A 15,535-nucleotide genomic window follows, 5' to 3' on the forward strand; every position below is an offset into this window, starting at 1 on the left:
GGATAAGTTATTCATCAAATAAAATAAAAATATAATTTAATCTTCACTGTTACTGTTTTCTTTTGAATATGAATAATTATTTACCATAATTTCCCTTGTTCTAACTGTATATCCACGGCATCCTACACATTTAGACCAATTACTCCATTCAGATACCAGACAGTCGACATCTTCAGTATTATCAGATGATTCCACCACTTGACTGTCTGGTTGTATGCCTTTGAATTCTAATTTCTCTGTAAGAACATATTGCGTATTGCATATTACGCTTAAAAAAGTATAAATTTACGAGGAAGCTGAATATAAAATTTCACTGAATTTATTATTAATTCATATATAACCTTGAATACAAAATAGAAAGAAAAATGAATAAGAAAGCATACGAATTGAGAAGAAAGGTCTTGAGAAAAAAGGTCTTGAGAATTTTCAATAGACGAAATCGACGTTAAATTAACATTGAAATTGTTCGTCGATGTCTTATGAATTTTTAACGATTTATTTCTAATGATGTTCAAAGTCTTCCGTGATGTCACAATTACAAGGATAATCAACGGGAACATAACCGGTGCATTATGTCGTTTGCAAATTTGAATAATTAAATAGTAGGCTTAACAATAGACTATAACATATTAAATTCATTTGCAGATATATCTAAAGCTTATGAGGAACACTGAAAGACCTTCAAATGTGACGTTAATAATTCTATTAGAAATACACACAAGATAAACGCGCTGGAAAAAGGTATAACTATATTTTATCCTTATCCCTTCTCTTTTTTCTTTGACATTTGAAATAGGAACTGAAGAAACTTGAAATTCAATTTGTAAGTTAAAATAATGCAGTTTGCTAGTTAGCATCACCATGGTGAGCACGTTTTGTCTTCGTGCTGCGTTGCTCCTGTGCAGGTATGTGATAGCTGAGAACGCTGCTGAGAGATACCTTATAGTTTTTTGTCATAGTCGACGTGTTTGTCCTTAACTCTCCTATGTTTGTTTCAGAAGCAAGCGTGCACAGAATAAAGATGGAGATTTTGTTAAAAATGTAGGTCATAATTCTCTATATTTGCTGTAACTTTCAGTCATTATGAAAATTTCTTGAAGAAATTTATTCGTACAGCAGGATTCTGTTCTCTTTAAAACATCAATTATGTACCATTGAACTTTGTTAAACGTTCAAATTGTACCGGTGTTGACCTATTGATTGATTGTAAGATTTTGTTTAACTTTGAAAACAAAATGCAGAGTTAATTTATATACCTTACTGAAAACTTTTATTTCTAGCAAACATCTTGGGCTCCTTTTGTCTTCATCTTGCAGTTTTTATGGAGTAGAATTAAAATTCTCAGAGTACCGATTAAGACTGAGATCTTATCGAAAAGCTCCTTGAATAAAGATACGCGAAAGTTGCCTAAATCAAGAAGCGAAACTTACTTTGAAAACTACCACAAACTTTTCGGCAATCTCGTTCAGTTTGGAAATTATTTCTATTTCCATCGCAGCCGGAGTAACTGAAGAAACGACATCGACCCGTTTCTTTGTCAAAATAGGCACGTAAGATGTTACCACTGCATTGCCCTTTCTTCATCGGTTCATTGCAAATTTCTGAAATCAGACGAATATTTTGTGAAAATTTCTTTTACACTTGTCGCAATAGCGAGATAAATTTTGTGTAAACATTTATCCTGAGCAAAGTTACACTGTGTAGTTTAGTAACAAATCATTAATTTACAACTAATTAAATAAATCAATAACTAGAAATAACCAAGAACTTTAATAATCGGGAAATTGAAGAAAATTCTTTATTGATTTGTTACGAAACAAACGACCAGAGCAACATTGATTTTACCATACACGCAAAATCAGTTCGTATTTCCTCGATTTCCTTACTTTCTGCTTCTTCCTTTGTGAAGTCACACGTTGGAATGCTGGCCACGCAGGCAGCCTGTTGCAGCTTGCACTCCTCGATATCCTCCTCGTCGTTGTCCTCCATAGTGCTCCAATTCTTATTCACAAGCCTTGACCTCAATTGGACTCCGGGACCACAGGTAGAACTGCATGGGGACCATAGGGACCATTGCGTGTAACGCTCCTCGGCGCAATTCTAATCCGGAAATAAATTAATTAGATGTCTGACTGAAATTCTAAGATTTCTGTAATCCGTATTTAACCCTTCACACTTAACTCTCGTTTGCTTTAATTAATTTTGTAACAGGATAGCGTCAACTTGTAATTATTTCCATTTAAACTTCGCGATATCTAAAATCTTTACCAACGAATAATTTTAATTTCCTAATACGATGATAGCAACGTAAGTTATTACAATTTACTCGACATTTATTCGATAATATAATTTTCTAATATACCTACATAAACAGTACCATGTGGAAAGGGTTAAACTGAGAATTAATAATTAATTACCATTAGTCAGTTTTTAATAGCCTTTCATTTTAATTTTCCTTTATTTATGCATAATCTGTTATTTACGAAGAAACAAAAATGGTAGCCAGTCAGTCTATTACGACAGGCGAAAATATGCCATGAATAGTACCACATGAACAATGCCACGTAGAACGGATGTAAAGCGTTTATTAAAAATTCGATATCGGTGCGAGACAATATGCAGTCAAGACAATGACGTTATTGCGTGATATGTGAAATGACAAATAGAGCGAATACTGTGAGTGAAATTATTTTCGGAAAAATAATTTTAGAAAATTCTGTACTATATATTTAATAGATCCTATCTCGTAATTTCGAAGAAGAAACTGACGAAAAAGTATTAATAAGGATGTACGAATAGAAACGGTATCAATGAAAGTAATAGCAAAAACAATAACAAACGTAGAGATAAGAATTATCGAAGATTATATCCATTGTCGAAAATGTTATAATAAAAATGATCTATTTTGATAAATAATTATATAATATAAATAATTATATAATGATCTTTTTTATTAAGATCATTATTAAAACGATTTTTATTAAAACGACAACAAACGTAGAAATAAGAATTATCGAAGATTATATCCATTGACGAAAATGTTTTAATAAAAATGATCTATTTTAATAAATAATTATAATAATAAATGATCTTAATCTTGTTCTTTCTGCAAGTTTGGATATTTTCTTATTTTCCTTGCTGTGCATCCGGGAATTTAACTTTAACTCCAATTACTCCATTTCGTTGATTTTTACGTAAGAAAAAATAATTTGTTTAAATAAAATAAACTTTTTTCGCAAATAAATCGCTCGACTTACGTGAAGATGCCAGAATACCATGGATGGATCTGCGAGAATGGTGTAGGTATGGTTTATAGTTACTTGCGCATGGAATAATTATTCTGAACATTTTGAGATTCGTTAATAATGATTCGATCATTATTGTTGCTGCGATGATCGAGTTCGATAATTTGTTAATAATTTTTATGAACGACGACGAATGATTGTTTTCATTATTCGATATCATCGATGATTATAAAAGGGAGCGAAACAATTCTACAACTTTCTTTCCCATTCTTATCAAATATTTTGGAAATTAGTTAGAAACATCTAAATTTGTAAAATGATGGTTTCATTGATCTTTCACCTGACAAATTTTTACGAATCCCTTTTTAAGCTTTTGTCACAAATATTAACATAAAAATTAAATTTTAAATATTGAAAAAGTTTATTTCCTTGTATTTAGATTGATCATACTGTTAAATACGAATTTTAAAATGTAATATCCATTAGGTAATTCTTGTAAAGTTTACTTTCGCGAATACGAATTTGCAACGAAATTGTTTTATTATAACTTTTCGTTAAAATATTTAATTATGAGCAAAACTAGAAGTAAAATATAAACAAAAATTATATGTGAACATACCTAATGGTATGGTTTTTATAATGCGTGCATGTAATTCACGAATTAATTGCATTGATAAAGCAATTTCGTTTACGGATTTGTATTACGGTAGGTAAGCTCTGTGGAAGTTACTCCATGGATATTACAAATTTACGAGAAAGTTAAAATTTGTTGCACATTGTTACCCGTGATGTATGTAATTATACCTCTAACAAATTGTCGATGGAGAATGCATATTCCATACGTTAAAATTTCTTCAAAATTTATTGTTTAACTCCCTATATCATCATGACAGCTTATATGTTAAGTATTCGATACACCAGGACGAGTTAACTTGTCTTTGACTAGAAAATTGATTAAAGAATTAAAAAAGTAGTATTTATATTATTATTAGATTAAATGCAATTAAAAATGTCAGCAAGAAATTTTATTCAATTATTATTTGCAACCAGCAAGCCTAATTACTTCTAAATTCCAATAAAAAATATAATATATTTCATATCAATTATCCTGATAATTTTCTAAGCAAGACCACTTGTACACGAGTGTCAGCAAACTTTATTGACAGCCTTCTAAAACATATCTCAACCTCAGAATGATTTTCTCAAGATCTTCTCAAGGAGTTTCTAACAAAAAGAGCTAATAAAAATAAAATAAAAATAAATAAAGATCAATTTCTAACAAAAAAATACGCTATTGCTACATTTTTAACACTGCACTCGACGATTTTTTAGCTAAAGAAGAGTAAGAGTTCTAAGATTTTCTGCTCTAAAGCTGACGATATCTTTTGGAGCAATAAATAAGAATTCGTGTGATAATTAACACATAGAATTATTTGCTTTCGATACCTCGCACACCGTTACATTATCTTAAATTTGACATATCAATGAGTATCGAACTTTGAAATTTTATCAAATGACGATTGAAGGGCGCCTCTCGTGCATTAAAGTGAAAACTAACAATTACTCGAAGATATCCAAAGTGAAATTATCCAATTTATTCCCTTTATCCAAGAGAATTCAACTCTCGGACAATTTAGACTGCCTGCATGAGACATGTGCATGTCAAAATCTCCATTTTATTCGAATAAAAGACATCATAAGAGGAGTTGAGAAAAAAAAAACGGTGAAACAAGAAGCCAAGCTTATTAAATTCTCGCGTACAAGCGATTTCAGTACTCCAACATTATCCTCGTCCTGTTTTCACGCGTCCGATGAGCCACAGGCAATTGTCATGCGCGTCCGCTTTCCGCTAGTTAGCCGGCAATTAATAAGTTCTTGCAAACTATCAGAGGTTCTGTACCTGCGGCCGTTCGCTGGTTACCTCCTCCGACGTTTCGTCTCCTTCGTAACCCATTACTTCACCATTGTCATCATCGTCCTGATTGTTATCATTCGCCTCCGTCTGGCTAGATGTCTCGCTTACCTGCTGCTCATCCTTGTCCGCGCACGGAACGTTCTCGCAGTCGATCGTCTGTTGAAGTTCTGGCCCGTCGGGGATGGATTTGCATTGTTTACGATGCTTCTTGTCTAGAAAGTTTCGCGATCTGGTCATGTGACCGGTACCGCAGGTCTTGGTGCACGAGCTCCACGAACTCCAATCGCCCATTGCGCATGCCTCGGTATCCAACATGGCTGCATATCTCCCTCCTTGGCTGTTGTAACAAAGGATTAAGTTTTTACTCCCTTGTGGGATTGTCAGTATTGTAGGATTGGGGGAGGGAGTCAGAGAAATTATAGTATATATGCAGGGATACTCTTGATTGGCAAATACAGGAAATAAAAGGGGATAAGAGTTTATTCTAAGATATATTTGTGTTATTGTGAGTTGGGAAGGACTATAGCAAAGGAAATAGTATTAACCCTTTGCACTCGGCGATTTTTTCGTTGCAGAAAAATAGTAATTTGAAGACTTTCTGTCATAAAGTTGACGATATTTTTAAAACGGTAAATAAGAAATCGTTTGCAAATTAAGACGTAGAATTATTTTACTTCGATATTCCACGCATCGTTGGATAATTGTAAATTTGATATATTAATTAACATTCATGTTTAGAATCTGATTAAATGGTGACTGAGCGTTAAGAGCGGTATCGGGTCCGGCTTAGGCGTTTAAGGTATCATGCGGACAGACGGATGACCACGCGCAAGAATTGTATGGATGAGATATTTAGGACCGAGTCGAGTGCAAGCAATGAACGAAAGTCTAGCAATGTGTCCGAGTGTTTGAAGTACCTGGCCCAGGTCGAGGGCAAGGTTGCGTGGGAAATGAGCGATCAAAGAAGAGAGCTTGCGTACGAAAAGAGAGAGTGTTAGACTTTAAATAAGAGTGCAAGGGCGCGGTCGAGGCAGAATGCGTATTGTCGAGACATGGCGAGTAGAGAATCGCGTGTTTGAGAGTTAGAGTTGAGAGAAATCTAGTGTAATATTTTCGTTGAAATTCGATAGAATGAAAATTTTCGTTGAAATTCGATCGGTCCGGTAATTTATCGTGGAATCGGTGGTCTCGTACGAAATTCCAGTTCGTGTCCAAGTCATGGAACCGAAGTTAGTCGGTTTCCAAACACTTTCAACGAATATAAGCTGTCCGGATTTTAACGAGCCAGCAAACGGTTGGCAAGTGTGGCAGGAGCTGCACAATGGCTGGCTCGTTAAAATTCCAGCAGTTTGCATTCGGCTGGATAATAAACCGGTGAACGGGCACGTTCGATCCTGTGTTCCCGACGATTTCGTTTCTTAAGCCGCGAGAACGGCGACGTGGACTTAACTGCTTCGGGAATTTCAGTTCGAAGTTAAAATTGCTAATTGAACCGAGTATCGCAGCTCGACCGGTAAAATCGATCTAACACGGATGAAGCACGCTTCGAGACTCTTCCAGTGGGATGTACATCGCAGGGCTTCAAAACGTATATAGGGAAACGTGATATAATAAAACGTGAACTCGAAATTTGTGATTCCATGTTGTCAGTGTGCAAAGTGTTGAAAAGTTTCTTGAAATTCGTCAGAATTTGGAAGTGAAGATTTTTCTTCAAAGTTCTTTCTTCTAACAATAGGTGTCGTTTATTTATACCTAATTATTTATACCTAATATATTTGATTAGTATGTATGAAACGTTGTTTCTTTAAATAAAAGTATTTTCTTCAAAACGTCGTATATTTAAGAATTTAAATAATTAATAATTTAAATAATTTAAATAATTTTCAGACAATTCTATACTCCTCGTCTAAGGATTCACCAATTTCGTTACTTTGAATTTATAAAAATTATTGGCGCGAGTAATTATGATTAAGTCAAAAAAAAGAAAGAAAGAATTAGTGATTTACCGAAATAGTTAGTTTACTAACCACCTAGAAATAGTGGTTAAAGTGTACGTTAAAATTCTTGTCTGTTCGATTTTTATTTATATTATAGATTTTTATCAAAGATTTATTAACGATTCGTAAATATTATAAAAGCGAATTACACTCGACTACCGTTTATGGAGTACGCGTAACGAAAATAGAGACGCGTCTGACTAACCCTTGACTCGCACTACATGCGCTTCACTCTACTACGTAATAACATAAATTTTGCTTCGTAAACAATTTTATATTGGAAAATCAAGATAATAGTGAAAATACGAAGCTATGCATTTACATTGGCTTTAATTTCTCCCGATAAATGCTGTTTTTATATCGCAATATGAAATAATGAAAATAAATATGAACAATAATTTGTGTTTCTCGATGTTCTCGAATAATGAAGACGAATCGGTAATATCAATGGACTATACCTGAATGACTGGAAATATTTCAGCCTTTGTAAAATGCGGATACCTCCTTTGTTTATAAAAATAATTACGTATGTATAGTGGTGCATAGCGATGATAATCTGTGCTGGTTATAGCTGCTTATTTCCATAAAATCGAAGCAATTACCAGTGAGGGCTCTTTCCATGACATGTCATTCTGTCGGTTAGCGAGGTGTTGCACTTGTTCAGCGTCGCAGCAGCTTTGTCCTGGTAATATCTTTGTCTGAGCTGGTTACCACGGCCGCAAGTTACGGGGCAAGGATCCCAAGGGCCCCACTGTGTCACTCTGCAGGCTTCTGCGTACGTCAGAAATTATATTGCTTATCAACGTCATCCTTAGAAAGCCATGCCTTCGTGTGCTTGTCACATGGACGATAATGTTAAGACAGGTTACAAGATTCTTATAGACCTCGTAAATTAATACAAAAATTTTCTTTTGATCTTCAAATCCTTTGATTTTAATAATCACAGATATTTACGAGAATATTTATGGAATAATCTGTTTTAAATATTTTAAAGCGTCAGGTTTATCAGATGAATTAATCGAATTAGATATATCGTGGTACCGATTGATAATAAATTAATTAATAACACGATTAATAAGAGAAAGAACAAAATCTTGGAAGCTTTTTAATTAATTAAAACGAAAGTTAACGAAAATTTAATTGCATTAATAACGAAAATAAAGAATTATGGTAAATAAACTAGCGTACTAAAAAGCAGAGACCTATGTTACCTTCATTTTCTTAGAAGCAGTGAGCGTGAACATTTCTGATAATGATTAATCAAATGAAGCATTCAAACATATGCATACCCTTCGTAATAACGCAATTCTTATTTTTAATTAACAGTACAATGGATGAACGAACGATTACTCGAAATAATAAGCCAAAAACATGCTGCTTTGAATGAAATGAAATTAGTCACAAATGCATTTTCGTTTTATACGGATTAGAAGATAAAAGGAGTTAACGAAACATAAAACGAAAATAAAATAAAAGGAATACTTGCTGTTTTTGCGATTATTATCAGGTGGTGTTGGTGTTGTACCTGTGTCAACCACATCCCCTGGTGTAGAAACGCAAATTTTTTCGTAAAGCCTCTGTCGGTTTAAGTAAAGCCTGGCAAGCGGTTTCATATCTAAACCGGAAGGATCGTAGAAGGGAGACCTAGAGTCATTTGGGTAGCTTGATGTTATCCGACGAATGGGTTCCTGTTCTTCCGCTGGAGAATCGGGTGACTATAATAAATTCAAGAAAATTTGATTTAATTCTTACCAAGGGGAAAGATCTGCCAAAACTAGCAAATGGAGACTCTCGTATTCTATATCTTCAACAATTTATTTCACATTTCCTGTAGCAACTGAACAAATATCGAAACTCATTTATCTATTTCATCCTTCGATCCAGTTCCCTGTATTACCGACACCAAATTTTCCTCAATGATTCGACTAATTAGCTTTGTTTTATTTATTCAACAATACGTGCACGATATCAATGTACGTTGAAATTCTCTTTCACGACAACGAGGATTGTTCGACGACGCGCATTCGTAGATCGAGAAACGATGGCGCCGCGACGTGGGGCAAAAAATCCCCGGTCGTCCGGAAAAGCGTTGCAGCACGTTTTCTTCACTGCCGTCAGCGATTTTCGCGCGACCCGCAGCTCTATTGTCAATTGTTAGACCCGGGGTCGCTGGGGGGGGGGGGCTGCCGTCGAATTTATTATGCGATTTTCTGCGATCGACAGCTGACGTTCATTTCGCTTCCCCAAACGAATCCTTTCTTCGTCCTTTCTCCGGCGCCTAGGAATACTGCAACGCCTACAGATATCATTCCCGCCAAAGGGGAAATCCTCTTTTACCACCAGCGAATTCATTCGTTACAGCTCACCATTTGCAATTTTTCGTTATTCCTCGTAATTTGTTTCGTATCGGAAACTCCTTTGGCCTCATGCTCCGGTGGTAACGAACGGACCGAATAAAACTGTATGAAACCGGAAATAGAGGGGGAGGAAACTCGCTAAAGTTTGTACGGACAGTTTGCTGAAGTTTACGCAGACAGGATACCGTATAAGTTTTGTAAAAATAATCACGGATATAAGAAAAGTCTCAAATCTCTTGGACACGAGACATTGAAAATATCGTTTGATATTTTATATCGGTAAAATAAGTGTTTTTGAAAACTCGGACTGATTTTAATTTTTAGTTTATTTGAATTTAAACAATTTTCTATTGACTCGAATATTATTTTTGATATGTAGTTTGCAATAATTAATTTCATTTTTATTTGTAAATACTTCGTGCTTCTTGAAGTCTCATTTTCTTTTTCATGTCTCATTATCGAATTTTTATATTTTTTTTTTTATATTCACTAGCTGTGTTTTGGTAAACGAAGCAATATAATTTTCGTAGATTTTTAAAAATTTATAACGTTTCAATCGAATAGTTAAATATTAGAATAAAAATAATGGGAAAAGGGTATGACAAATTGGTAAAAGAAAGGAACGGAATATTTCGAATATAGATCATTGAATAAAATAGTTTGCTTACTAAATACGTGATTCCATTGTCAGTGCCCGCATCGTAAGGGTACAAATTCAGTTCTTTGTGTTCGATCCATGTGCAATTAGATTGGCACAACTCCAAACCTGAAACCCCGACGATCCAATCCGGCGATGGATCTATAAAATCATTTGTTATATTTCATATTTAATATAATTAAACTGGTATAAAAGAATTGTATCAATTCCTCGTAAATTTTCAAAGTTTCCATAGAAACGTGCAAAACTTTTAAGACTTTTAAGGACTCTTGCGTTAATTCTGCAGTATTTCTACGTAGCGAAGAAATAAATTATTTAAAAAATGTTTAAATGTACTGCAGACATAAAGAAAAATTAAATAACATTTTTAGAAGCATATTAGGTACAAATATTATTTTCAAATTAGTTTTACTAACCTAATCTCGAGGTACGTTAAATATTCTTACCAATCATGGAGACCAAGGACATGAGGTGGTGTTTCCGGTCAACACGGAAGACTGCAAAGGTTTTCCCAGTAACATTGGGATAACTTATTCCCCTGGCTTTAATTATAGTCCTGATATGTTCACTCTACGAAGAAATAAAATATTCGATCATCCACATACATTTAAAACGCTTCAATTTATTTTAAACATAAAGTAATTGTAATTTATTTGATTCTTTGATATCGTAAATCTGTCTGTGAATAAATTTGTGAATTATAGAAAGAAATTAAGAAAGAGAATAGTATAAAATATTACAAAAATTAATTGATACAAATAAATTCCTTTTTCTCTTTACTGTGGCGTTGTTACTGTTTCAATAAGAGTATTTACTTGTTCCTTTAATTCAGATTCTAATTTCCGGGTCGATCCAAGTTCGGCCACTTGTCGCAAACCGGAACTGGCCATACCATTGTACCTCCAAAATCTGTAATCTACAGTATGAGATGCTCCAATCACGTCTGAAAATCGAATGAGCCACCCTTTGCTAGGAAAATCCTGGGAAAACAAACAAAACAGATTTAAAATCATTTAAGGGAAATAATTTTTTAACTTAGGGAATTTTTCTAAAATTGTCTAGCTGATATAAAACTGTAAAAATAAATCTTCGAGTGTATTTTTTACGCAAATTACTGCATCTTTAAAAAGTTGTTTATTTGACACGAATTTGTTATAGTATTCTGTATAGTATAGTATTCTATAAGCTTTTCTGAAGAACAAACCAACCAGAAATAATATTAGAATGATCTTCAATATGACAGGACGGTGAAACATGTATTGATAAACTGAAAGCAGAATTTTCCCGCCACACAGCTATTCTTCACACATCTAGATCCATCAGGGCCGTAGTCATGCGTAATCGACACATTTTTGATATGTATAACGTGTAAGTCTTCATGCAGTACTTTTTTATACTAATATATAATATATAAGCAATTTCTTTAAGTCACTTGTAATTTGAAATAGTTTCGTTATTCGGTATATAAATACTAATGACCTTTTTAATATAATGTGTTAAAGAATAAACTCCCAAGTAACTTTTAAGATGAAAATGAACCTTCTAATGTTTTTACTTTTCGTGAAATACTTCATTTTAATTAAAAATACAAAGGAAATAAAACTATTTTGACATAAACATGGATATTTATCCTTTGGAAGTGCAAATACAGTTCCAGTTTATAAAAAATATATAAATTATCAAATTTATTATCAAAACAAATTAAAATTGTTAATAACAAATTGCTTAAAGCATAAAAATATTAAATATACATGGATCACGGAAATTTATATTCTAAGAACATAAATAAAGTTTACAAATTATTATATTTATCGTTAGTAACAAATTAATATTGTTAATAACATGTTGTTCACAATGTAAAATTGTAATAAAAGTGAAAAAATGAATAAATTGCAGGTTATTACTTGAATTCATAACGTAATTACGTTAAAATGTACCTATAATTGGCAAAAAGTTTATAAATTATTACACTTATTGTTAACAACAAATTAATATTGTTAACAACAGATTGTGCACAATGTAAATTTACAATAAAAGTGAAAAAATTAATAAATTATTGGCTATTATAGAGAAAAAATAATAATTAATAGAATCGGTGTAGTCCGGAAATTTCCGTCGATCTTCGGCCGATCGAGGGCTATATAAAGGGCGACGCGCCGGTGTTATTGTCATTTGTCATTTTGATTTCGGAAGAGTCATATCAAAATTTTTTTCGTGTGGAAGGGGTTAGAAGGTGGAGGGTGGAGGGTGGAGGGTGGAGGATGGTGGATGGTGGATGGTGGATGGTGGAAATCCGATAGCCACTGTCCGCATAATCCATTCCCCACCCCCATAAATAATTTAATTATTTTTTTACAGGTTTAAACTTCCTTTTTCTTAAAGGATTTAAATATATTCTTTTTACAGGATTCAATTATTTTCTTTTTACAGGATTTAATTGTTTTATTTGTGTCATTTAATTATTTTATTTACAGGATTTAATTGTCTTATTTTCATCATTTAATTATTTTATTTACAGGATTTAATTATTTCATTTTCATGATTTAATTATTTTATTTACAGGATTTAATTATTTCATTTTCATGATTTAATTATTTTATTTACAGGGTTTAATTATTTCATTTTCATGATTTAATTATTTTATTTACAGGATTTAATTATTCTCTCCTTACAGGATTTAATTATTTTCTTTTTACAGGATTTAATTATTTTATTTACAGGATTTAATTATTTTATTTTCATGATTAAATTATTTTTTTTTACAGGATTTAATTATTATATTTTCATGATTTCATTATTTTATTTACAGGATTTAATTATTTTCTTTTTACAGAATTTAATTATTTTATTTATATCATTTAATTATTCCCTTCTTACAGGATTTAATTATTCCCTTCTTACAGAATTTAATTATTTTATTTATATCATTTAATTATTTTATTTACAAGATTTTATTATTTTCTTCTTACAGGATTTACTTTTTTTAGAGGATTTAATTATTTTATTTACAGGATTTAGTTATTTTATTTTCATGATTTAATTATTTTCTTTTTACAGGATTTAATTATTTTGCTTTCATGATTTAATTATTTTATTTACAGGATTTAATTATTCCCTTCTTACAGGATTTAATTATTCCCTTCTTACAGGATTTAATTATTTCCCTTTTACAGGATTTAAATATTTTTTTTACAGGATTTAATTATTTTCTTTTTACAGGATTTAATTATTTTATTTACAGGATTTATTTCTTTTTCTTTCAGGTTTTAATATTTTTTCTTCTTTCAGACTTTATTTTTATCACGTCTGTTTATTTTTATTTCAGAATTTGAATATTTCGTCGTTGGTTTATCTATGTCTCATCGTTGGGTTGTTCGATCTATTTCGTTTATCATCGTAATTCATATTCTTGTCACTTTTATTGTCTTTCCCCTTACTAATCCATTTAATTTCAGGATTATATATTTTCTTATTAGGTTGTCAAGTTTTTCAAAATTTCATTCGGAAGACATCGTTGGACGACGCGGGATGCGCGCGCTTAGACCTAAGTAGTTATAAGATAGATCCTAGTTTAAGTTTCATGTGCGCGCTTTCTGTACAAAGGTAACCTGTCTAACTTGGAGCGAACATATCCCTGTTACATTTTTTCTCCTTCACCCCTCTCGTTTACCAAATAGAACATAATTGTTCTCGCGATAATCGCGGTCGTTTTTAAGTACCGACTAGTCTATTCGACGTACTCTCGTGTAACTCGACAACTTCATGCCACATAAGTCATCCTCACGGCTCGTCTCCGACACTCATTTCCATCCACTGTCAATCTCGTCATGCATCGAGTTCCAGGGTCGTTCTCGGGCCAGTGTTTCTTCCGGTATCAATGCGAGGGTTTGCGGCCACGGTCGTACACGACTGTGGTATGGGTCCGGTAGTCTGACGGGCATGATGTGTCTGCGGTCAGTCCACTTGGGATGATTCAGTTCTACCCCATGGCGCAGGGGCATGGAGTGTCTGTTCAGCTACTAGACCTCGCTGGACCCTCGTATTGATCCTAGGGGTTTCACTGGTTCGGCGATTACCTTGGTTCTCGAGTAAGACATGACGGGATTGGCAGTGGTTGGACTTGGTCTAGGCCCGATCGGGAGGGTGCCGAGGCATGAAGTTGTCCTGTACACGAGAGTACGTTGAATAGGTCAGTCGGTCTTTCGAATAATCGCGAATTCGTTTGGGCGCGTCGCGATTTTAACTTAGTTTTCCTTTGCTCGCGTTTTTCATATTTGATTCCCGAATTTTGTGGGAACTTGGAAATATTAGAGTCTGTTAGTGTTGCGACAGTAAAGTAATAAATTTTAGTATACCGAATCGAAGTCCCTTTGATAAGACACGAAATTTTATAAAGTGTCAGTAGAGTCATTTTAACTTCATTCGCTCCAAGGTAGATTAGGGTACCTTTGATACAGATAGCGCCAGCAGGCTGCGCCACTAGGGCACATGTCCGGGTCCCGATGCGTAGTCACCTCCACGTGGTGGGACCTGGTAATTTGTATTGTTTGCCTAAATATAATTTTTGGGAAACGATACTAAGCTAAGAGCTACGCACCAAAATTGAAATATTAGTTATAAACTATAGTGGTAAGTTAGTTATAAGTTAATTAAAGAACCTGATTACAAAAAGACAATGTTCGGTTGAAATAAACAGGCACGTGCAACAGGAGAAAAAATTGGACTCGTTCAACATCAGTGTAGAGCTATTAGATGTCAAGAATTATATTTTATAGTGAGAAAAAATTTAAGCAGTAATAGAAATGTGTAAAGTATGATATGCTATTGGATTCTAGATTGGCTAACCATATGACATACAAGATAAAAATATTTGATGATCAAATAAAGATTCAGAAAAGGAAGATGATTTAGGCAAACAAAAGGGAATAAAATTAATTTAGGTGATGTCCTCTTATAAGAACAGGATATAGAGAATACAGTAAGATAAAAGGTATGTCGTATTCTTGATCTGAATAAAAATTAATATCAGTGGTTAAGGTCACTGATCATTGCTAATCTGTTAAGTTTCAGATTGATGGAGCTGAGGTACATAAAGAAAAGAAAAAAGTTCTAATGAAAGCAGTGAGAAAAGGAAATGTATAATACGTAGAATCAAGAAACAGAAAAGAGGCAGCATATGTATCAACAGAGAAAGATGTGTGGCATCGACATGTAAAAATAAGGATCATTGAAGAGATGGAGAATAAAGAATTGGTAATAGTTCTGAAAGGTAAAGACAAATTGAATATAGAGTGTGAATGTTGCTTTAAGGCAAAAATCTGTAAAAACACATAGGAACTTGGAAAGTATAAAAACAGCAGGAA

General features: G+C 33.3%; 1 protein-coding gene across 5 annotated transcripts in view; it reads right to left on the minus strand.

Moving 5' to 3' along the window:
• LOC108551934 (spondin-1) overlaps nt 1-15,535 on the minus strand; it is a 62,679-nt gene that overhangs the window by 1,079 nt on the left and 46,065 nt on the right. For 2 of the 5 annotated variants that reach the window (XM_017906277.1, XM_017906281.1), the window contains 10 exons: nt 10,988-11,152; nt 10,619-10,742; nt 10,183-10,313; nt 8,644-8,872; nt 7,760-7,928; nt 5,146-5,497; nt 1,887-2,100; nt 1,431-1,601; nt 861-983; nt 85-236 (listed from right to left, as the gene is read on the minus strand). In XM_017906277.1, coding sequence (XP_017761766.1) covers nt 85-236; nt 861-983; nt 1,431-1,601; nt 1,887-2,100; nt 5,146-5,497; nt 7,760-7,928; nt 8,644-8,872; nt 10,183-10,313; nt 10,619-10,742; nt 10,988-11,152 — 1,830 coding nt within the window. The remainder of the gene's footprint in view (nt 1-84; nt 237-860; nt 984-1,430; nt 1,602-1,886; nt 2,101-5,145; nt 5,498-7,759; nt 7,929-8,643; nt 8,873-10,182; nt 10,314-10,618; nt 10,743-10,987; nt 11,153-15,535) is intronic. The other 3 variants (XM_017906278.1, XM_017906279.1, XM_017906280.1) reach the window with 3 other exon arrangements.

This window comes from Eufriesea mexicana, unplaced genomic scaffold (assembly GCF_001483705.2).
Source record: "Eufriesea mexicana isolate 0111107269 unplaced genomic scaffold, ASM148370v2 scaffold5212, whole genome shotgun sequence".
NCBI classification, from domain to species: Eukaryota; Metazoa; Arthropoda; class Insecta; order Hymenoptera; family Apidae; genus Eufriesea; species Eufriesea mexicana.